Genomic DNA, 24,194 nt, shown 5'->3' on the forward strand with positions numbered 1-24,194 from the left:
ATGGTAAGGACGGAAGAAGCAAACAAAAAGAAGCAACGAAATGAAACGGGAAATGCACAACGCACGCAGGAGATCGAGACTCATGTTTATAGCCGAGTAGTTAAATGATAATGATAATTGTAATAATAAAAATAATATTGAAAAATAAAAAATTAACAAGGTAGCCGTCTTGATTCCATTAAAATATTTTGCACGGCAGTAAAAACAGACTTGTGGCTGTACCCAAGTATGGTGGCTCCAAACGACAGTAAGACTTGGCTGTTCACACAAAGGGCAAGCTGTTGTAGAGGTTTCTCTAAAAACCGTCTTCGCATCATGGTGTACCGGCGACAAAACAACAAAAAATGGTCCATGGTTTCGTTCTCACCACAAAATGCGCAGAAGGGATTAAGCGCCAACCCAGACGTGTGCAAATAAATATTTAAGGGTGGGATCCGGCACCGGAGCCTTGATAGAGATACCTCAACCTGCCGTGAATGGCATGATTGCCTGCTCCACGAATACTTCAGGTGCAGGTAATCATGAGATCTTAAAAGAGATCCAGCTGTCATTCTTAGCAAATTTTGTCGCCGGAACCTCGCTGCTGTAATGTACGCTGTAGCCGGAACGATAGGTAGCACGGGGCCATTGTGGAACGGCTTTGCCAGGCAGTCCAGGTTTCAATTCCGTACTGAATGAACTTCCTTTTCTTCCCATGATACACCCATCAGCATGGCAGCAGCGCGTGCTGCCACCAACCGCATTCCACCTTCCAGAAAGTCGACCGCTGCTCCACTTCAGGCACCTACATTCGCGATAGAGACCTCCTCGGGTGGCTCCGAGTCGGCCCGCCGCCGCCGCTCCAACCACGAGTTCGTCGCCTGGCTTCCGGTCGCCATGGTTGTGGGCCTGTTCGCGTGGGCCTACTACGTGTACATCTTCGTGTTCTGCGGCTCCCTGGTCAAGGAAGGCGCGCAGCGCTTGGCCTTCAGCATTGTGTTCCACCTGCTGCTGCTGCTGTGCCTCTGGTCGTTCGTGCAGACCACCGTGACCGCAGTGCCGCCCATCCCAGGCTACTTCGGCCTCAGCGAGAGCGACCAGCGTCTGCTGGAGCAATACGCCGACGACGAGGCACGCGGAGAGTTCCTCGATATCCTGGCGGAGAACCGGGGCGTGCTGACGCGGGGTCCCAGCGGGGGCGTGCGCTTCTGCGAACGCTGTCAGCAGGTGAAGCCCGACCGAGCGCACCACTGCTCCCAGTGCCGTAGGTGAGGGTTCGCTATGGCCCTGCTATGTACAGCCTTTGTAAAAATGAAGTGGCTATATTGCCGGCAGCCGGCAGATTCTCCAGAAAAATACACAGGAGGCTTTCTTCCCGTCTTTTCTTAGTCACTCCTTTATTCCTTTCCTTACGGCACGGTTCAGGTGTCGGCCGAGATGCGACAGATATTGCGCCATTTCCTTTCCCCAACAACCAATTTTCATTTTAATAATAAACCCGCCGCGGTGGCTCAGTGGTTAGGGCACTCGTCTACTGATCCAGAGTTCCCGGGTTTTAACCCGACCGCGGCGGCTGCGTTTTCATGGAGGAAAAGCGCTAAGGCGCCCGTGTGCTGTGCAATGTCAGTGCACATTAAAGATCCCCAGGTGATCGAAATTATTCCGAAGACCTCCACTACGGCACCTTTCTCTTTCTTTCTTCTTTCACCCCCTCATTTATCCCTTCCTTTATGGTGTGGTTCAGGTGTCCAACGATATATGAGGCAAATACTGCGCCATTTCCTTTCCGGAAAAAACCAATTATTATTTTAATAATAATAATAGTAATAATAACTCGTATTTGGGGAAAGGAAATGGCGCAGTATCTGTCTCATATATCGTTGGATACCTCAACAGTGCCGTAAAGGAAGAGAAAAAGGAGGGAGTGAAAGATGAAAGGGTAGTGGAGGGCTCCGGAATAATTTCGACCACCTGGGGATATTTAACGTGCACTGACATCGCACAGCACGCGGGCGCCTTAGCGTTCTGCCTCCCTAAAAACGCAGCAGCCGCGGTCGGGTTTGAACCCAGGAACTCCGGATCAGTAGCCGAGCGCGGTCGGGTTCAAACCCGGGAACTCCGGATCAGTAGCCGACCGCGCTAACCACTGATCCCGAGTTCCCGGGTTCGAACCCGACCGCGGGGGCTGCGTTTTTATGGAGGCAAAACGCTAAGGCGCCCATGTGCTGTGCGATGTCAATGCACGTTAAAGATCCCAGGTGGTCGAAATTTTGATTTTCATGTCCCCTTACGGCGCGGTTCGGGTGTCCACCATATATGTGAGACGATTACTGTGGCATTTCATTTCCTCAAAAACGAATTTAAAATTTTCTGGTGTCCTATTATTGGTTACCCGCCGCGGTGGCTCAGTGGTTAGGGTGCTCGACTACTGATCCGGAGTTCCCGGGTTCGAACCCGACCGCGGCGGCTGCGTTTTTATGGAGGAAAAACGCTAAGGCGCCCGTGTGCTGTGCGATGTCAGCGCACGTTAAAGATCCCCAGGTGGTCGAAATTATTCCGGAGCCCTCCACTACGGCACCCCTTTCTTGCTTTCTTCTTTCACTCCCTCCCTCATCCCTTCCCTTACGGCGCGGTTCAGGTGTCCAACGATATATGAGACAGATACTGCGCCATTTCCTTTCCCCCAAAACCAATTATTATTATTATTACTATTATTGGTTCGCTGTAGTCACATGACGTGCACCCCTCTCTCCCCCTCGTTTGTGAGGGTTTTTTGTTTTTATAAAAGAGAAAAAGAAACAGCACAAATCAATATTAGTCCCCTCCCCTCCCCCCTGGGGGATCGAGTGTGTCCCTTTAGGTAGCTAGTTAGTTTAGTTTATGGGGGTTTAACGTCCCAAAGCGACTCAGTCTATGAGGGCGCCGCAGTGAAGGGCTCCGCAAATTTCGACCACCTGGTGTTCTTTAACGCGCACTCTGTGATTCTTTGGGTTAGGTTTGATTACCGGCAGTTTTTTGCGCAGGGTACATTCTGCCGGCAAACAGTTGGAAGAATTCCAGGAGTGTCGTTTCATTAGCTTTGTGCCGTTATTTGACTAGAATTAGCCAATCGGGTCAAAATGCCGGCAATGTTCCCTGCGGGCTATTTTTCCGAGTGCTGGCACACAGGTTTCTTCATAAAAATACGCACTCTTATAGGAGTCTGCTTTTGAAAAAGCCTACTTTTTCAAAATTACTTAGTCTTCCCTGAAACACTAAAGATCCCCAGGGGGTCGCAATTATTCCGGAGAGCTCCACTACGACACCTCTTTCTTCCATTCTTCTTTCACTCTCTCCTTTATCGCTTCCCATACGGTGCGGTTCAGGTGTCCGCCGATATGTGTGACACATACTGCACCATTCACTTTCCCCGAAAACCAATTGTCAGTTTTCAATTTATGCCCTTTTTTTATCCCGCCGCGGTGGCTCAGTGGTTAGGGCCCTCGGCTACTGATCCGGAGTTCGCGGGTTCGAACCCGACCGCGGCGGCTGCGTTTCGATGGAGGCGAAACGCTAAGGCGCCTGTGTGCTGTGTAGTAGTAGTAGAAAACATTTATTCCAAAAAGATAGGATAGAGAGGCGAAAATACAGATTTTGGGTGGAGTCCTTATTTCAGGACCCCAATGTCCACCGCAGTTGCTCTTGCTTGGGATATCAGCTTTCGCTGCGTCGCCAAGTCAGAGCTGAGCAGGGCAGACTCCCATTGTTCCTCGGAGTGATGTTTGTCTAGTTCGGGCGGCTTGGGACCGGAGCAGCCTCATGTTACGTGATATGTTGGAATTCCGCCACACCAGGAGCAGATTCTGTCATATCTGTCGGGGATGATGATGTAGTACTTGTGTAGGCTAGGAAAGGTGTTCGTCTGTAGTTGTCGCCATTCCCTCGCCTCTGCCGCCGTTAGCTTACGGTGTGGTGGGGGATAGACTCGTCTTTGTGTTCCGCGAAGGAGGAGGCGCTCGCCGTACGTAGAGGGGAGATAGGTGAGGTCGGGGAGGTTAGTCGCTCGGTTAGTATATCCTCGAGCTAGAGTGTCCGCGGCCTCGTTTCCCTCGAGCGCCTCGTGCCCAGGAGTCCCAGTGATTTGGTGCTTGCATGCGGAATTTTGAACTTGTGGGGTAGTCAGAATGGGAGCGACGGAGTGTGGAAGTCTGCCAGAGAGGAAGAGGCGACACGCGGAATGGGAGTTGGTAATAATTTTGACTCATTTCCCGTAGCATCGCCGTGCTGGATTGCGAGGGCAATTGCAGCAGTTTCTGCTACTGTGGGAGAGCAGTTCCGTAGGAAGGCGCTGGCGATTTCCTTGAAATTGGTGTCAAAGACGACCGCCACCGCGTTTGTTGAATCGGGGTACATGGCTGCGTCGACGTATGCAGCATTTTGTGCCTGTCGATGTGTGCGACGCAGATAGTCCGGTCGCGCCTTTCGTCGTCCCTTTTGTGGGTCCGAGTGCATGTTCTTCTGGAGTGGAGCTACATACACGCGAGTTCGCAGAGTTGAGGTGCTGTGCTATACCAGTGCACGTTAAAGATCCCCAGGTGGTCGAAATTATTCCGGAGCCCTCCACTACGGCACCTTATTCTTCCTGTCTTCTTTCATTTCCTCCTTTATCCCTTTCCTTACGGCGCGGTTCAGTTGTCACCCGACATGTGAGAGATACTGCGCCATTTCTTTTCCCCCAAACTAATTTTCATTTCCTTTTTCTAGCTATACTGCAGGAAAGGAAAACGTTATAAAGAAAAGTCGAGACACCTTTCTTTGTGGTAGGATGAAATGAGTGAGAAAAGAGAGTGAAAGAAATGAAGCAAATGCACAATACGCAAGGGGTTAAATTTAATCGGGCAGGCCTCCACTGCGGCCCCTCTTTCCTACTTCCTTTTTGCCGTCCCTCCTTCCCTTTCTTCACAGCGTTGTTGATTTGACCACTGAGAGCGACACAGATTGAACCTTTCCATTTCTCAGAGCATGCGGCAGCGCTAGTCGTGAGGGCCAGTAATGGCTGATTACCCTACCGCGCTACTCAGTCGAGTCCACTACAGCCCTGGACTGTCCGAGGAGGAGCATACCCCCTTTTTATCTAGAACCTTCGACTAATAATATATGTAAGCCAAGGACACCGTAACAGGGGGGGGGGTCGAGGGGGGCTGTCGTCCCCCCAATGTTCCTCCACAGTGGTAAGCCCCCCCTCCCAACAGTCTCCAATTGCCTGCACTCAGGTCAGATTTTTGGAAAACGACTCAATTCAATTCTAGGACGTTATTTATACAGAGCACAGTGGGGCCGCAGTGGGGCTCCGCTAGTTGGCTTCGTAGCCAATCGTAAAGCATTTCGTTTCAGTAACCTAAAAAATCCTGTCGTCACAACAGAAGATTGTCTGGTCACTGTTCATGAGCAAGATTAGAAGAATTGAGACAGACTGCACAAGCTTTATTAAAGCACCCCATCGCTCCTCGTTTGTACAACATTATAAAGCTGCCTATTTCTATTGGTTTTATATGTATTGACGAGTACACCTTTGAACAATGAAAAATAAGAAAAATATAAACAAGGAATAGAAAATATATTACGAAAACAAGACTTTGAATAAATAATCAACTTACAATACAATCTGGAAGGCTTGCTCCAGGCGGTCGAAATTATTCTGGAGCCCTCCACTACGGCACCTATTCCTCTCTTCATTCAGTCCCTCCTTTATTCCTTCCCTTACGGCGCGGTTCAGGTGTCCAACGATATATGAGAGAGATACTGTGCCATGTCCTTTCCCCCAAAAAACAATTATTATTATCCCTTACGGCGCGGTTCGTGCCCACCGAGATATGTGAGAGGGGTGTCATTTCCTTTCCTTAAATTGTCCAACGGGCAAGGCATCGCGCCGAACGGGCGATGGCGTTCCATGGACCCCTTGGCAACTCCGCAACACGCTGTGGCGTCCCGCTCTTAAGGCTTAAGCGCCCTCCAATTTTTTATGCAATTGGCTGACACAATATTTTCGGCCATTTCGTCGGAAGAAGGTATGAACCACTAGGTTTGCGAGGCCAACAACAAACTCCGATGACTGCCCATAAATCTGCTCTTTTTTGAACAACTGGAACATCACGTCGACTCGATTTTTTGCGCGGCTCTGAAGGAAGCATGCACGCAAGCTTCCTTGCAAGTATATAATGTGTTTCACCTATGACTTCACACAATTTTTAATACTACGGTTTTTGTGTTAGAAGAGCGCTTTTTTCTGCATTGCGTTTCCAGCAGTGTAGTACATCAGAATATAGGTACAAGACGTGCTAACTAGCGTGCTGATTGACTAATAGTGTACAGTTAACTTTTTAACAATTACTGTTAGGCTGCTTAATTACTGAGAGGCATGTTTTTACAATTTCAAAAACGCGGTTACTGTCGGCGCTGTGGCCCAACAAATTTTGACTAATTCGACGAGTTACGAGCACTGGAGAGCTTGCTTTGCCTGCGGGCTTCTCATAATAATAACAATTGGTTTTAGGGGAAAAGAAACGCCGCCTTATCTGTCTGATATATCGTTGGACACCTGAACCGCGCCGTAAGGGAAGGGATAAAGGAGGGAGTGAAAGAAGAAAGGAATAAAGGGGTGCCGTAGTGGAGGGCTCCGGAATAATTTCGACAACCTAGGGATCCTTAATGTGCACTGACATCGCACAGCACACGGGCGCCTTAGCGTTCTGCCTCCATCAAAACGCAGACTTTCTTACGACCTCAGTGCCTGTTCCGAAGCGTTTTACGCTAGCGATTGCGTTGCGGCCTTAACACCGTGCTCTAGGATGTAGTTTCAGGCTCCGGGTTTAAGTACTTAACTTGTAAAAAAGTCATGGCTGGTAGTAGCCGCACTGCTTTTGTACTTAGTCGTGCCTTCTGTGCGTAGAACGTTGCGCCCCGGCGCAAATGGAATCTCTGGTTCTTGACCATTGTTTTCGAGTTGACATTTTACTTGCCGCTCGCTATTTGAGTTTCTTGTTCGTTTATGTCACCTACCTGAGCCTTTACCGTCGTTCTTGGCGGAGAGGAGGCATGTAGCAGTCTTAGGCCCACTGACTGCCTCAAAAGGGATAACGCGGAGGCCGGGGATTCTTTAATGGGATTTTTTCCCGTATCGTCTAGGTTTCGCGCCTGACGCTATTCAATGGACTGAAGTGCTTTAGGCTCTGCCAGTTTTTCGCCATCAGGAACGCTGATGATTATGAGCCCCAGAAGGCCACCTGAACCGGCTTCAGCTATGGTCTTTAAGGTCTTTGGAGTCATTTCGTGTTAGAAGCGAATTCATGCCTCTAAATGTGCTTTGATAGTGGTCGCTGCTCACTGTGACACCATGATGAGTACCAATGTCTTTACACGTTTGCAGTTTTGGGAGGTCATTTCCGATGAGCACGGCATCGATCCAAGCAGAGCGTACTATGGTGATTCGGACCTGCAGTTGGAGCGCATCAATGTCTACTACAACGAGGCCCCCGGTACACGTCTTCCTGCATTTCGGTTGATAATTTCACTTTGGAACTTTCTCGTACCGTAGAGCGCGCTTTGCTCTTTAACGCTGTTAAACTGACCCCTGGCCTCTCAGCGGAGCATCTTGAGCGGCACGCCCTGGCGAGTTTTACACCGCAAAACCGATCGTCGATGATTTTGATTAGTCGCACTGAACGCGTGATGGCCTCTTCTGCTTGCGGCATGTTATGCCAGTGCAGTTGTTCAGGCCACATTTTTTTCAACACACCTAGGTTCACTTCGAACGTTCTTCATCAAAAACGATTTTTTTTTTCACAAATCAGGATTGTTCGCAATGCCGCTGACGGAGTCATGAATCATAACATGGTCAGGTTTGACGATGACACCGTTAGTCTCACCTCGACAAAGTTTCCTCGTGTTGTCGTGGGTGGGATGAAAGCTTTAACGCCATGTTTGGCAACAGTAACGTTGTTGTGCTTCAGTGGCTATGGCGTTCGGCTTTAGCGGCATCGTGGGATCGAATCTTGCGGCAGCGGCCGCATTTCGATGTAGGCTAAATGTTAAGACATGTGCTCGGTGATGTCATCGCACGTGAAACAGCCCCAAGTGGACCAAAGTAGTCCGTACGCCTGCATTACTGCCCCTCTGATAACCCAGTAGCGCCTTCCCAATTATAATACCATGTACCGCATTAAACGTTTAGTAATAGAGAACAGAATGGCTTAAAGCAACGTTAATTGCAGTAACTACATTTTAATGCATTTAAATTGTCCTAATCACATTGTAAGTGGTTTTGCTACTCCAACCAAATTTAATAAATATTGTTGAAGCTGCTGTTTAAGGATTGGACGGAGGGGAGAGGGTCTAGGGCTATTATAGTGCTGCTTTTATCAGCTGTCACATCTTTATTGTTAGCAGGATCTCATTTCTTTGCTTCTTTTGCTTATTTCTTTGTGATGCACGCATGGCTTGTAACCACAGGAACGTACTTTTGTTGCACCTAAGTGATATTTATTTTTTGTTTGAGGAGGTAAATACGTGCCTCGGGCCATCCTGGTTGACCTCGAGCCGGGAACCATGGACGCCGTCCGCTCGGGACGCTTCGGACAACTCTTCCGGCCGGACAACTTCGTGTTCGGTAAGGGATTGCTCGTCATTTCCTGAAGCAACATATTTAATTTTGCACCATTTCATATTAAAGCACACTAAATCAGCACTCTCACAAGAGCGCACGATATAGACTAAACTTTAATGCGCAGAACTGGCTAAAATTTGTGCCCATATCTCTGTACGCACTGCGTACCCTTGTTGAGTTCAATCCAGTCCAAGTGCCAGTCAGTTTCATGCAGCCACGAAATCAAGTGCCATTGAGTTGAATATGAAGTCACTTTTATAAGTTCCGTTAGAAGGGGCCCCAAGACTCACGCGACTCACAACAGCTTCCGGACGCTGAAGCTCACGACTCCCACCTACGGAGACCTTAACCACTTGGTTTCTGCAACGATGTCGCGTGTGACCACATGCCTGAGGTAAGTATTTCACAGCTTCGTTCAAGGGGTCACTTAAGCGCCTCATGCATGTTCATAAAGAGCCCAAAGAGGTCGACACCGTCCGCCGAATTGCTAGTTCCGACGGCAGTGATCGGTTCATTATGGAACAAGCACTGCAAAGACTGCGGTCGCCAAGGTCTTTTACAAAATATTTAGAGTAATAAACTACAGCTAATCTCTATGTATGAAGTGCATGTGGTGGCAATATTTTCAGAAAATACAATGACGAGCAAGAAAGCAAATAAAAGCACCCTCACCATCCGCATAAAAACTAACAAACACCGCACCCGCTATAGCCAGCCAAGCAGCTGCTCAAGGAAGCTTTGAAAAGCACTTCAAGGAAAGTGAATTCGGCAGCGGCAGCAATAACGAGAAGGCGGCTGTCGTCGGGAATAATGGAGCGGCGCCTAATCTACGGCATGCAATTGCACACATTGGGAATAAAATGGAGGTGTTTAACCCCTGAACCTCAGAAAACTCATGAGTCATTATGGAATAAATATCGGTTGCCATTGTTGGGGGATGGTGTTTTAGGGCCTGGAGAACGATCACATAATTTTAAAGTGCCACGACAACCGGCAGACCGGTGAAGTTAATACCCATCGATGTTCTCCTAATGTAGTAATTTGTATAACCTTTGAAGCTGGATACGAAGCAGTGACCACGTGAATAATCCATTTTTATTTTTTGTGATTTTGCCAATGAATCGAAACCAGCAAAAGAAGAAATCATGTTATCTTACTGGAGCTGGTTTGTTTCTCCGCCGTTGTAATTTGGCTGAGGCAAATAACAGGCATGCAGTTTTAATGTCCTCTAGAACAGACTGACAAAGTGTAAACTATGTCACTTCTGAAATTTCCATGATTTCGTTCTTTCATTGGGCTTCGTTGTCTGCACTGGCGTGAAGAGAACTGAATTTCAAATTTGATGACCCGATATTCAAAAGCTGTGAATGAAGAGCGGCAACATTCGCGACATTTTACAAGATGCCTCCACTTACCGTTGTAGCTGCTCCATAATCTTACCACAATCTTGTTCTGACTGCTCCCAAACAAGAGCGCCCGACATACCTCTGTAAATTCTCTCTCCCCTTGTGAATTAAGCGGGCTTCTAATCAAGCACCGTCTCATTCCTCACAGATTTCCTGGGCAGCTGAATGCTGATCTTCGCAAGCTGGCCGTTAACATGGTGCCCTTCCCTCGCCTCCACTTCTTCATGACTGGCTTTGCTCCACTCACGTCCCGCGACGGCCAGCAGTACCGGGCTCTGACTGTGCCGGAGCTGACGCAACAGATGTTCGATGCCAAAAACATGATGGCTGCTTGCGACCCCCGCCACGGTCGTTACCTGACAGTTGCTGCAGTCTTCAGAGGCCGAATGAGCATGCGGGAAGTCGATGACCAGATGGTCAACATCCAGAACAAGGACTCGAGTTACTTCGTTGAATGGATCCCGAACAACGTAAAGACAGCTGTCTGTGACATACCGCCTCGAGGTCTGAAGATGTCTGCTACTTTCATTGGGAACAGCACCGCCATTCAAGAGCTTTTCAAGCGGATCTCCGAGCAGTTTACAGGTGACCATCGTGTTTGATTTGAAAGTGCTTCTCAAAAGCACATGCTTTTATTGTAGGTACCCATTGCTGTCGATTTTCTGGAACAGCGCATTTTCGGGAACAGTTCTAGGAGTGTGACCCCGCCTGCTTGATATATCATTTTTTTTGCAGCTATGTTCCGCCGCAAGGCCTTTCTGCACTGGTACACCGGAGAGGGCATGGACGAGTTGGAGTTCACCGAGGCAGAGTCCAACTTGAACGAACTGGTGTCGGAATACGAACAGTACCAGGAGGCCACAGCTGAGGATGAAGGGGAATTCTAGGAGACCCAGGCAGAGCCCTAGTTTTTTGTGTGCAGTGCTTTTTTTCTTTCGCTTTACAATAAAGTGTTTGTTTGTCATGGATCCTTCTTTTTGAGCCAGGTGCGTGTGCACTTCAGTATCTCGTAGGCCCGGAGTGCGTCATAAGGATGGTCATGCAAAGCAGCTAACCCTTACTGTATTGCAATGTGCGCACATCTGTAAATAGCCGTGTGACCGGCGTTTTCAGCATTTTGACGAAACTCTAAAATCTGTTAAAATCTTCTCATCGAACCACTTATAGAGCGAACCCAAGGTGATCTTAAGGAAAACAAGTTTTGATGAGCCATTATTGGTCTCGGATACTTCCTGTCTGATGATGTGGCAAATTCTCTGTGCTGTCGAAACTGATATGAGACGAGCCGGTTTTTAGAACATCGCTACGGAGAATACATTTTGCTTATTATTCTCAGCGTTACTTGACTGAGTTTTTTTGGCGTATTATCTAGCCATCATCTTCTGTCTCATTTTTACGATTTTTAACAAAAATTTCAGTGACGGGATCTTCGTCAATACAAGGACGATCGAATCACTTTCCTTGAGAGAGCCTTCTACTTGAGGGAAGGAAAACACGTTGAGAAGACGCCGACAGGACAACAAGTAGCATTTGACGCTGCTTGACCAATTCATTGTTCAGCGATAGTCGAGCTCCTCGGGGCTGCTGAACCTGTAGCCATCGAACCACAAGGTCCATATCTCGTTCTTCTGTGAGCGCCATAGCCCTAACCCGGGACGCAGCGCAGAAAGGTTCGTCGCCAAAGGCTTTGGCGATTCGCCACTGTGAGGAGCCCTCAACCCTTAATACTCAACGAACATTGCCCGTGTTGAATTCTGCGCTATTGATTCAGAATTCCTTAGCGTGGTGTCCACAGAAACGGAGGGTAGGTGCTTTGGAAGCCACGCGAGCTTTCGTGATCTGAAAGCCCTATGGTTGGAGGCGGGAGCGATATTTCCGGCGAGGGCCTGGGGTAAACAGCTCTTTGTCTCTATAGCAGTTTAGCGTCAGCATCACCAGCTCTTAACGCAATAGCGGTAGAGGCCCCGTTCACCCGAAAATCCGGTGCCGATGTTCGTGTTTTCGGTGTTGTGAGTGAAAAATCGCAAGCTCTTGATTGCCCAGGTATTGAATGCCCAGGTATTTTTGGATACAAAGTAGAGAACGACCGTTTGCATATATGGTAATTAACCGATTGCGCTACCGCGTTATACCCTTAGGGCGGAGCTTAAGTGATCCTTCCAAGTTTTGCATGGCAGGTAGGAAAGCGCTTCCTGATGACCCTGAGGGGCTCAAGTATGTCTCCGTAGTACGTTTGCTTTACAGGATAAGTTCCCACTTCGTCGACTACCGCTTGGTTTTATGACCGCGAGCTGTGGCGTTCGTGATTTGATTCCCGGTGTGTAGAGCCCATGTCATGGTAAGTGGTTCTCAGCTGGTACCCCCATGGCGGAATATTTGGGAAACCTTCTCGATGGGGCTACCGCTGGTATAATTACGACTGATTGTCTGCGAGTCGAGGTTACTGTCAAGGATCTATGCCATCTGTTGCTGTCGGCGACTGCGAGGGTTTTCGTGGTCAAATAGCATCCAGGTCGCGGCAGTGTAACGCGAAATTCGGCGACAACTCGTGCACTACTGGATTGGGACTCGTTGCATTTTTATCGCCTTACCGTAATATCCGGTATACAGTCCGCACGCAGTGTATAGTCCGCAACGCACAATTTTGGCTGCTTATGGATTGTAAAACTTTTATTTCCAACAGTTTGAGAGGATTTAGGCCCTTCGCCTAAACGACAGCAAGAATGTCCTGGCTTGTGGCGGCGTCTTCGGCCAGTTGTACGACCTTTGTCTGAATCATCAGATCGGTGCTGAATAGGAGAGCCTCCCATTGGTCAAGCGACAGAACTTTTTTTTCCTCCAGGGGGGCAATAGGGCATTTCCAATATATATGGTTGAGATCCGCGTTGTGGTGACATAGCTTGCACCCATTTGAATATTGTGACGGATAATCAAGACTACACATAACTGGGTTCTGGAATGTATGGTCTGGAGACGGCTGCCAAGAAAAAAAAATTCTAGACTTTCCGCACTCTTTACATACACTATCATAATCAGGCGTGCGAACAGCACATAAAACTATATTTGGCGCAGTTCAAGTATCACAAAACGTGGCAATAGAGTAAGCTTCCCGAACTTTGTGCCACATTCAGCGATGTTGAAAAAGAAAAAAATGCTGTGCAGTGCATATATACAGATGGTCCGCAAAGCGCAAAATATAAAGTTTTTAGCATGTATAACTCGCAGACTGTATACCAGAAACAATAGTATATGTTACAGAATTTCGGTCCCTCCCCCTGTCCCTCCCCCTATATATATATAAAATCAAATTCTTTCTCAGTATACAGGAAATGCTAGGCATCTCACGGCAAGGAAATATGCTACAGATTAGAAATTACGACCTCCACTCCGCTCATCATCCTCGTCCGTAGCGTTTTCCTCGTTCCAATCACTGACAAGCACAAGGCACTCCGAGCGTATGCAAATTCAAAAGCTTCATTTGGGTAAGCACAACGAATGAATGAGTCAAATAACATTTATTTACTTACATTCAACCGCATAAAGGAACAGTTCGATCAGTGTTTATATTTTTTAACGGCAAGCTCATGATTCACCCAAAGATGAGGAAGACGAGGTTTTCGACGTTCCGCGATATGTTCATCTCTAAAAACTCAAATTTCCTTTAAATAATATAAGGTACACTTTTTACGCACTTCTTGGCCTTCGCCGGATTCTGAGCTGATCCCTCTTTATGGGAGTGAGTCATTAACCTTGCGAGACCAACGACAACCAAAGACGGTTGACCACAAATCACCTGCTCCTTCAGTGCAGATGCCCGCCGCGGTGGCTCAGTGGTTAGGGCGCTCGACTACTGATCCGGAGTTCCCGGGTTCGAACCCGACCGCGGCGGCTGCGTTTTTATGGATGAAAAACGCTAAGGCGCCCGTATGCAGTGCGATTTCAGTGCACGTTAAAGATCCCCAGGTAGTTGAAATTATTCCGGAGCCCTCCACTACAGCGCCTCTCTCTTCCTTTATTCTTTCACTCCCTCCTTTATCCCTTCCCTTGCGGCGCGGTTAAGGTGTCCAACGAAATATGAGACAGATACTGCGCCATTTCCTTTCCCCCAAAACAAATTATTATTATTTAAACGACTGCCATCATGATCTGTAGTTTTACACCTTCTATCCATTTATTTCGGTCTTCTCATTTTATTACATTCCTATTGCTGTTTTTCTTTTCTTACCACCCTCAACCATCTCTGAGAGAAACTGAGTTGCTCAAATTTGAAATATCGTCTCATTTCTGCCCCATGCAATCTACAAAAGTGGTAGTCACCGCCGGGTCATGGCCAATGCCTCTTGTGAGTATGCGCGATTTTTCTCAGGCCAACAACAACAACTGATATCTTTGCCTTCCTATTTTTAGCGGATCCTCTAGTGCGGGTACGGGCCATCTTTTGTAAGGGCAACAACAACAACAGCAACCCTGTATATCCTGGAGGGCCAGCAGGAATTCATCCAACAAGTTCGCCGGGCGGCCAACGCCAGTCGAATCCTGAAATGAGCAAACCACCCACCGAGCTTAAGGGAAGTCCCGCCATACGATCCTAATAAAGTTTCTTCTCTCCCTTGTATTTTTCCATCTGCCTCCTCCCATCATCATCATGTCCCGTCGTGACCCTCTTTTTTCTCCTCTTCCCGTTCCCCAGTGCAGAGTAGCAGGCCAGATATTTATTTTTCAGGCCAGCCTCTTTCTCTTCTTTTCTACCTATTTTTAGCCGATCCTCTAGTGCGGGTACGGGCCATCTTTTGTAAGGGAAACAACAACAACAGCTACCCTGTATATCCTGGAGGACCAGCAGGAACTCATCCAACAAGTTCGCCGGGCGGCCAAGGCCAGTCGAATCATGAAATGAGCAAAACCACCCACCGAGCTTAAGGGAAGTCCCGCCATACGATCCTAATAAAGTTTCTTCTCTCCCTTGTATTTTTCCATCTGCCTCCTGCCATTATCATCATGTCCCGTCGTGACCCTCTTTTTTCTCCTCTTCCAGTTCCCCAGTGCAGAGTAGCAGGCCAGATATTTATTTTTCAGGCCAGCCTCTTTCTCTTCTTTTCTACCTCTCGAGCACTGAGAAAAGAAAGTAAAAGCTGGCCATGACGCGTGCCAGCGCGTTCGCCCCTGCAGCCAGGTGTGAGCACCCCGTATGGCCGGATGATATCCGCAACGAGAAAAAGTTCGTATTGTACTGCGCATATGCTCTACACGGCATCTATTACGTGTACTGAAAGTCTTACATACGGGCTCAAAGGCACATTTACCTTGGGAGAAAGAGCCTGTAGCGCTTTCTTAGGTGCTATCAAGTTGCCACGTGTAAACATAGGAAAACAGTTGAGGAAGAAGTTAGCGACGTTGCGGCGCAAGGCTACAGATACGTGCACCCCTGACCCAGGCTTGCAGTCGGCACCTTGGCAGCTGAGTCGCGGAGAGGCATCCAAAATGCGCGAGATACTCCACATCCAGACAGGACAATGCGGAAACCAGATTGGAGCGAAGGTAAGCCACCTCTTTCACCTCGGGATATTTCGTGGCTGGAGCTGTCGCGACTTTCTTACGACCTCAGTGCCTGTTCCGAAGCGTTTTACGCTAGCGATTGCGTTGCGGCCTTAACACCGTGCTCTAGGATGTAGTTTCAGGCTACGGGTTTAAGTACTTAACTTGTAAAAAAGTCATGGCTGGTAGTAGCCGCACTGCTTTTGTACTTAGTCGTGCCTTCTGTGCGTAAAACGTTGCGCTCCGGCGCAAGTGGAGTCTCTGGTTCTTGACCTTTGTTTTCGTGTTGACATTTTACTTGCCGCTCGCTATTTGAGTTTCTTGTTGGTTTATGTCACCTACCTGAGCCTTTACCGTCGTTCTTGGCGGAGAGGAGGCATGTAGCATTCTTAGGCCCACTGACTGCCTCAAAAGGGATCACGCGGAGGCCGGGGATTCTTTAATGGGATTTTTTTCCCGTATCGTAGGTTTCACACATGACGCTATTCAATGGACTGAAGTGCTTTAGGCTCTGCCAGTTTTTCGCCATCAGGAACGCTGATGATTATGAGCCCCAGAATGCCACCTGAACCGGTTTCAGCTATGATGTTTAAGGTCTTTGGAGTTATTTCGTGTTAGAAGCGAATTCATGCCTCTAAATGTGATTTGATAGTGGTCGCTGCTCACTGTGACACCATGATGAGTACCGATGTCTTTACACGTTGGCAGTTTTGGGAGGTCATTTCCGATGAGCACGGCATCGATCCAAGCGGAGCGTACTATGGAGATTCGGACCTCCAGTTGGAGCGCATCAATGTCTACTACAACGAGGCCCCCGGTACACGTCTTCCTGTATTTCTGTTGATAATTTCACTTTGGAACTTTCTCGTACCGTAGAGCGCGCTTTGCTCTTTAACGCTGTTAAACTGACCCCTGGCCTCTCAGCGGATCATCTTGAGCGGCACGCCCTGGCGAGTTTTACACCGTAAAACCGATCGTCGATGATTTTGATTAGTCGCACTGAACGCGTCATGGCCTCTTCTGCTTGCGGCATGTTATGCCAGTGCAGTTGTTCCGGCCACATTTTTTTCAACACACCTAGGTTCACTTAGAACGCTTTTCATCAAACACGATTTTTTTTTCACAAATCAGGATTGTTCACAATGCCGCTGACGGAGTCATGAATCATAACATGGTCAGGTTTGACGATGACATACCGTTAGTCTCACCTCGACAAAGTTTCCCCGTGTTGTCGTGGGTGGGATAAAAGTTTTAACGCCATGTTTGGCAACAGTAACGGTGTTGTGCTTCAGTGGCTATGGCGTTCGGCTTTAGCGTCATCGTGGGATTGAATCTTGCGGCAGCGGCCGCATTTCGATGTAGGCTAAATGTTCAGACATGTGCTCGGTGATGTTATCGCACGTGAAACAGCCCCAAGTGGACCAAAGTAGTCCGTACGCCTGCATTACTTACTGCCCCTCTGATAACCCAGTAGCGCCTTCCCAATTATAATACCATGTACCGCATTAAACGTTTAGTAATAGAGAACAGAATGGCTTAAAGCAACGTTAATTGCAGTAACTATATTTTAATGCATTTAAATTGTCCTAATCACATTGTAAGTGGTTTGCTACTCCAACCAAATTTAATAAGTATTGTTGAAGCTGCTGTTTAAGGATTGGACGGGGGGAGGGGGTCTAGGGCTATTATAGTGCTGCTTTTATCAGCTGTCACATCTTTATTGTTAGCAGGATCTCTTTTCTTTGCTTCTTTTGCTTATTTCTTTGTGATGCACGCATGGTAATGCTTCGCAGAACAACCGTGCGCCAGAGAGGCTCACCACGGTATTGATGTGCACAGCATACATGCAGCGTTTGTAACCACAGGAACGTACTTTTGTTGCACCTAAGTGATATTTATTTTTTGTTTGAGGAGGTAAATACGTGCCTCGGGCCATCCTGGTTGACCTGGAGCCGGGAACCATGGACGCCGTCCGCTCGGGACGCTTCGGACAACTCTTCCGGCCGGACAACTTCGTGTTCGGTAAGGGATTGCTCGTCATTTCCTGAAGCAACATATTTAATTTTGCACCATTTCATCTTAAAGCACACTAAATCAGCACACTCACAAGAGCGCACGATATAGACTAAATTTTAATGCGCAGAACTGGCTAAAATTTGTGCCCATATCTCTGTACGCACTGCGTACCCTTGTTGAGTTCAATCCAGTCCAAGTGCCAGTCAGTTTCATGCAGCCACGAAATCAAGTGCCTTTGAGTTGAATATGAAGTCATTTTTATAAGTTCCGTTAGAAGTGGCCCCAAGACTCACGCGTAAGCTTGAAGGTTCAACACGACTTTAATGTGCAGCGAAACGGGCGTAAGTACGAGAGTGGCAATATATGTGCTTTTTCCAAATTAAGATTCTATCCGCAGTTGGTATACCGCAGAACACAACGCCCCACATCACTCCAGCAAAACAAGTATGTGACATATTAATTAACGACTGGATGTAGTCCTCAGGGGGAGAAATCTGGCAGAGTGCAAAAAAAAATTAGGACAGCGATAAAAGATGGGTCCTGCAGAGAGCCTCCTTCTGTCCTCGTCTTGTCTGCCACATAGCTCTTTTACCAGAGTGACTTATTGCCGAGATTGAGTTCTGAAGGCCCAGTGAAACATAGCCATCACTTGTTATAGTCTTTACATGCCTGAAAATTAATTAAATTAATTCACACGTAACAGCATCCTAATATTATCCAAACTTAACTTTACCTATGAAATGCGGTGTTTATCCCCCTATTGGCTACGGCCATCTGGCCACTTAAGTCAATTTTTGTTGCCTTTCTGGCTGCTGTGTGAAGTGTGTTTGGATAGTGGCTTTCCTTTATTGCATATTCCAGTACTGATTTTCTTCAGGATACAGTTTCTGCAAGCATATGCCTTTCACAACCTGCCCCTTCAGGTCAGAGTGGTGCTGGCAACAACTGGGCCAAGGGCCACTACACCGAGGGTGCTGAACATGTGGACTCGGTGCTCGACGTTGTGCGCAAGGAAGCGGAATCCTGCGACTGTCTGCAGGGATTCCAGCTGACCCACTCCCTGGGCGGTGGTACTGGATCTGGCATGGGCACACTGCTCATCTCGAAGATCCGTGAAGAGTACCCCGATCGCATCATGAACACCTACAGTGTAGTGCCCTCTCCAAAGGTGTGTGACATTATCTTCAGGACCCAATTTCTGCATCTTTGAAACAAATCAAACATGACATTTCGGCCTTGCTTTATAAGGCGTCTTCCTTGAATTTTGATTAGCCGTTATGCACAAAGTCCTCATTCTCTTCCTGCGGCTACTTCTAGGTTTCGGACACTGTCGTCGAGCCCTACAATGCTACTTTGTCAGTGCATCAGCTTGTGGAGAACACCGACGAGACCTACTGCATCGACAACGAAGCACTCTACGACATCTGCTTCCGGACGCTGAAGCTCACGACTCCCACCTACGGAGACCTTAACCACTTGGTTTCTGCAACGATGTCGGGTGTGACCACATGCCTGAGGTAAGTATTTCACAGCTTCGTTCAAGGGGTCACTTAAGCGCCTCATGCATGTTCATAAAGAGCCCAAAGAGGTCGACACCATCCGCCGAATTGCTAGTTCCGACGGCAGTGATCGGTTCATTATGGAACAAGCACTGCAAAGACTGCGGTCGCCAAGGTCTCTTACAAAATATTTAGAGTAATAAAATACAGCTAATCTCCATGTATGAAGTGCATGTGGTGGCAATATTTTCAGAAAATACAATGACGAGCAAGAAAGCAAATAAAAGCACCCTCACCGTCCGCATAAAAACTAACAAACACCGCACCTGCTATAGCCAGCCAAGCAGCTGCTCAAGGAAGCTTTGAAAAGCACTTCAAGGAAAGTGAATTCGGCAGCGGCAGCAATAACGAGAAGGCGGCTGTCGTCGGGAATAATGGAGCGGCGCCTAATCTACGGCATGCGATTGCACACATTGGGAATAAAATGGCCGTGTTTAACCACTGTACCTCAGAAAACTCATGAGGCGAAAATGTAAATTAAGGCCTCGCGCTGTAAATGATGAAAAACTACTCTGTTCAAAAAGCAAACATCTCAAATCTCTTGAAAATATTTTAGGTGTGTGTCAGGGGAGAATGCTTTTTGAACTGTTTCTCCTTTATAAAGCGCACATTTATCTCGTTCAGCTCCTTAATCCTAGCGTACAGGACCTCTATATAAAGCCTCACGTACAGTGAAATCAGTTATCCCCGTTTTCTCTTCGGGAAAAGGGAATACAAATTCCCACGTTTTGGTATGGAAGTTTTTCTTCGATAAATAGTGGCACTTTCTGAGGAAGTTGGGAGCAGAGTACCACATCAGCCTGCTGAGCAGTCATTCTGGAATAAATATCGGTTGCCATTGTTGGGGGATGGTGTTTTAGGGCCTGGAGAACGATCACATAATTTTAAAGTGCCACGACAACCGGCAGACCGGTGAAGTTAATACCCATCGATGTTCTCCTAATGTAGTAATTTGTATAACCTTTGAAGCTGGATACGAAGCAGTGACCACGTGAATAATCCATTTTTATTTTTTGTGATTTTGCCAATGAATCGAAACCAGCAAAAGAAGAAATCATGTTATCTTACTGGAGCTGGTTTGTTTCTCCGCCGTTGTAATTTGGCTGAGGCAAATAACAGGCATGCAGTTTTAATGTTCTCTAGAACAGACTGGCAAAGTGTAAACTATGTCACTTCTGAAATTTCCATGAGTTCGTTCTTTCATTGGGCTTCGTTGTCTGCACTGGCGTGAAGAGAACTGAATTTCAAATTTGATGACCCGATATTCAAAAGCTTTGAATGAACAGCGGCAACAATCGCGACATTCTACAAGATGCCTCCACTTACCGTTGTAGCTGCTCCATAATCTTACCACAATCTTGTTCTGACTGCTCCCAAACAAGAGCGCCCGACATACCTCTGTAAATTCTCTCTCCCCTTGTGAATTAAGCGGGCTTCTAATCAAGCACCGTCTCATTCCTCACAGATTTCCTGGGCAGCTGAATGCTGATCTTCGCAAGCTGGCCGTTAACATGGTGCCCTTCCCTCGCCTCCACTTCTTCATGACTGGCTTTGCTCCACTCACGTCCCGCGACGGCCAGCAGTACCGCGCTCTGACTGTGCCGGAGCTGACGCAACAGATGTTCGATGCCAAAAACATGATGGCTGCTTGCGACCCCCGCCACGGTCGTTACCTGACAGTTGCTGCAGTCTTCAGAGGCCGAATGAGCATGCGGGAAGTCGATGACCAGATGCTCAACATCCAGAACAAGGACTCGAGTTACTTCGTTGAATGGATCCCGAACAACGTAAAGACAGCTGTCTGTGACATACCGCCTCGAGGTCTGAAGATGTCTGCTACTTTCATTGGGAACAGCACAGCCATTCAAGAGCTTTTCAAGCGGATCTCCGAGCAGTTTACAGGTGACCATCGTGTTTGATTTGAAAGTGCTTCTTAAAAGCACATGCTTTCATTGTAGGTACCCATTGCTGTCGATTTTCTGGAACAGCGCATTTTCGGGGACAGTTCTAGGAGTGTGACCCCGCCTGCTTGATATATTTTTTTGCAGCTATGTTCCGCCGCAAGGCCTTTCTGCACTGGTACACCGGAGAGGGCATGGACGAGTTGGAGTTCACCGAGGCAGAGTCCAACTTGAACGAACTGGTGTCAGAATACCAACAGTACCAGGAGGCAACAGCTGATGATGAAGGGGAATTCTAGGAGACCCAGGCAGAGCCCCAGTTTTTTGTGTGCAGTGCTTTTTTTCTTTCGCTTTACAATAATGTGTTTGTCATGGATCCTTCTTTTTGAGCCAGGTGCTTGTGCACTTCAGTATCTCGTAGGCCCGGAGTGCGTCACAAGGATGGTCATGCAAAGCAGCTAACCCTTACTGTATTGCAATGTGCGCACATCTGTAAATAGCCGTGTGACCGGCGTTTTCAGCATTTTGACGAAACTCTAAAATCTGTTAAAATCTTCTCATCGAACCACTTTTAGAGCGAACGCAAGGTGATCTTAAGGAAAGTTTTGATGAGCTATTTTTGGTCTCGGATACTTCCTGTCTGATGATGTGGCAAATTCTCTGTACTGTCGAAACTGATATGAGACGAGCCGGTTTTTAGAACATCGCTACGGAGAATACATTTTGCTTATTATTCTCAGCGTTACTTGACTAAGTTTTTTTGGCGTATTATCTAGCCATCATCTTCTGTCTCATTTTTACGATTTTTAACAAAAATTTCAGTGACGGGATCTTCGTCAATACAAGGACGATCGAATCACTTTCCTTGAGAGGGCCTTCTACTTGAGGGAAGGCAAACACGTTGAGAAGACGCCGACAGGACATCAAGTAGCATTTGAGGCTGCTTGACCAATTCATTGTTCAGCGATAGTCGAGCTCCTCGTACTGCTGAACCTGTAGCGATCGAACCACAAGGCCCATATCTCTTTCTTCTGTGAGCGGCATAGCCCTAACCCGGGACGCAGCACAGAAAGGCTCGTCGCTAAAGGGTTTGGCGATTCGCCACTGTGAGGAGCCCTGAACCCTTAATACTCAACGAACATTGCCCGTGTTGAATTCTGCGTTATTGATTCAGAATCCCTTGGCGTGGTGTCCACAGAAACGGAGGGTAGGTGCTTTGGAAGCCACGCGAGCTTTCGTTATCTGAAAGCCCTATGGTTGGAGGCGGGAGCGATATTTCCGGCGAAGGCCTGAGGTAAACAGCTCTTTGTCTCTATAGCAGTTTAGCCTCAGCATCATCAGCTCTTAACGCGATAGCGGTAAAGGCCCCGTTCACCCGAAAATCCAGTGCCGATGTTCGTGTTTTCGGTGTTGTGAGTGAAAAATCGCAAGCTCTTGATTGCCCAGGTATTGAATGCCCAGGTATTTTTGGATGCAAAGTAGAGAACGACCGTTTGCATATATGGTAATTAACCGATTGCGCTACCGCGTTATACCCTTAGGGCGGAGCTTAAATGATCCTTCAAAGTTTTGCATGGCTGGTAGGAAAGCGCTTCCTGATGTCCCTGAGGGGCTCAAGTATGTCTCCGTAGTACGTTTGCATTACAGGTTAAGTTCCCACTTCGTCGACTACCGCATGGTTTTATGACCGCGAGCTGTGGCGTTCGTGATTTGATTCCCAGTGTGTAGAGCCAATGTCATGGTAAGTGGTTTTCAGCTGGTACCCCCATGGCGGAATATTTGGGAAGCCTTCTCGATGGGGCTACCGCTGGTATAATTACGACTGATTGTCTGCGAGTCGAGGTTACTGTCAAGGATCTGTGCCATCTGTTGCCGTCGGCGACTGCGAGGATTTTCGTGGTCAAATAGAATCCAGGTCGCGGCAGTGTAACGCGAAATTCGGCGACAACTCGTGCACTACTGGATGGGAACTCGTTGCATTTTTACCGCCTTACCGTAATATTCGGTATACAGTCCGCACGCAGTGTATAGTCCACAACGCACAATTTTGGCTGCATATGGATTCTAAAACTTTTATTTCCAACAGTCTGAGAGGACTTAGGCCCTTCGCCTAAACGACAGCCAGAATGTCCTGGCTTGTGGCGGCGTCTTCGGCCAGTTGTACGACCTTTTTCTGAATCATCAGATCGGTGCTGAATAGGAGAGCCTCCCATTGGTAAAGCGACAGAATGTTTTTCCCTCCAGGGGGGGGCAAAAGGGCATTTCCAATATATATGGTTGAGATCCGCGTTGTGGTGACATAGCTTGCACCCATTTGAATATTGTGACGGATAATCAAGACTACACATAACTGGGTTCTGGAATGTATGGTCTGGAGACGGCTGCCAAGAAAAAAAAATCTAGACTTTCCGCACTCTTTACATACACTATCAGAATCAGGCGTGCGAACAGCACATAAAACTATATTTGGCGCAGTTCAAGTATCACAAAACGTGGCAATAGAGTAAGCTTCCCGAACTTTGTGCCACATTCAGCGATGTTGAAAAAGAAAAAATGCTGTGCAGTGCATATATACAGATGGTCCGCAAAGCGCAAAATATAAATTTTTTAGCATGTATAACACGCAGACTGTATACCAGAGAAACAATAGTATATGTTACAGAATTTCTGTCCCTCCCCCTGTCCCTCCCCCTATATATATATAAAATCAAATTCTTTCTCAGTATACAGGAAATGCTAGGCATCTCACGGCAAGGAAATATGCTACAGATTAGAAATTACGACCTCCACTCGGCTCATCATCCTCGTCCGTAGCGTTTTCCTCGTTCCAATCACTGACAAGCACAAGGCACTCCGAGCGTATGCAAATTCAAAAGCTTCATTTGGGTAAGCACAACGAATGAATGAGTCAAATAACATTTATTTACTTACATTCAACCGCATAAACGAACAGTTCGATCAGTGTTTATATTTTTTAACGGCAAGCTCATGATTCACACAAAGATGAGGAAGACGAGGTTTTCGACGTTCCGCGATGTGTTCGTCTCTAAAAACTCAAATTTCCTTTAAATAATATAAGGTACACTTTTTACGCACTTCTTGGCCTTCGCCGGATTCTGAGCTGATCCCTCTTTATGGGAGTGAGTCATTAACCTTG

General features: G+C 47.4%; 2 protein-coding genes across 3 annotated transcripts; both read left to right on the forward strand.

Moving 5' to 3' along the window:
• Window positions 1–711: 711 nt before the first annotated feature.
• Window positions 712–10,913, forward strand: LOC144114286 (tubulin beta-4 chain-like). The gene is made up of 6 exons (XM_077647919.1): window positions 712–1,206; window positions 7,385–7,493; window positions 8,513–8,623; window positions 8,870–9,014; window positions 10,175–10,611; window positions 10,762–10,913. Exons 1-6 carry the CDS (start codon window positions 712–714, stop codon window positions 10,911–10,913), a joined length of 1,449 nt encoding a protein of 482 aa, XP_077504045.1.
• Window positions 10,914–15,301: 4,388 nt separating this feature from the next.
• LOC144136439 (tubulin beta-4 chain-like) lies at window positions 15,302–21,336 on the forward strand. Of its 2 annotated transcripts, none has more exons than XM_077668762.1 (7): window positions 15,302–15,564; window positions 16,270–16,378; window positions 17,473–17,583; window positions 18,501–18,745; window positions 18,895–19,094; window positions 20,602–21,038; window positions 21,185–21,336. In XM_077668762.1, the coding sequence occupies exons 1-7, from the start codon at window positions 15,508–15,510 to the stop codon at window positions 21,334–21,336; spliced, it is 1,311 nt and encodes a 436-aa protein (XP_077524888.1). In that variant the 5' UTR covers window positions 15,302–15,507. The 2 variants fall into 2 exon arrangements, with proteins under 2 accessions (XP_077524888.1, XP_077524898.1); XM_077668772.1 differs by having other exon boundaries at window positions 17,476–17,583.
• The last annotated feature ends 2,858 nt before the right edge of the window (window positions 21,337–24,194 follow it).

This window comes from Amblyomma americanum, chromosome 1, assembly GCF_052857255.1.
Source record: "Amblyomma americanum isolate KBUSLIRL-KWMA chromosome 1, ASM5285725v1, whole genome shotgun sequence".
NCBI classification, from domain to species: domain Eukaryota; kingdom Metazoa; phylum Arthropoda; class Arachnida; order Ixodida; family Ixodidae; genus Amblyomma; species Amblyomma americanum.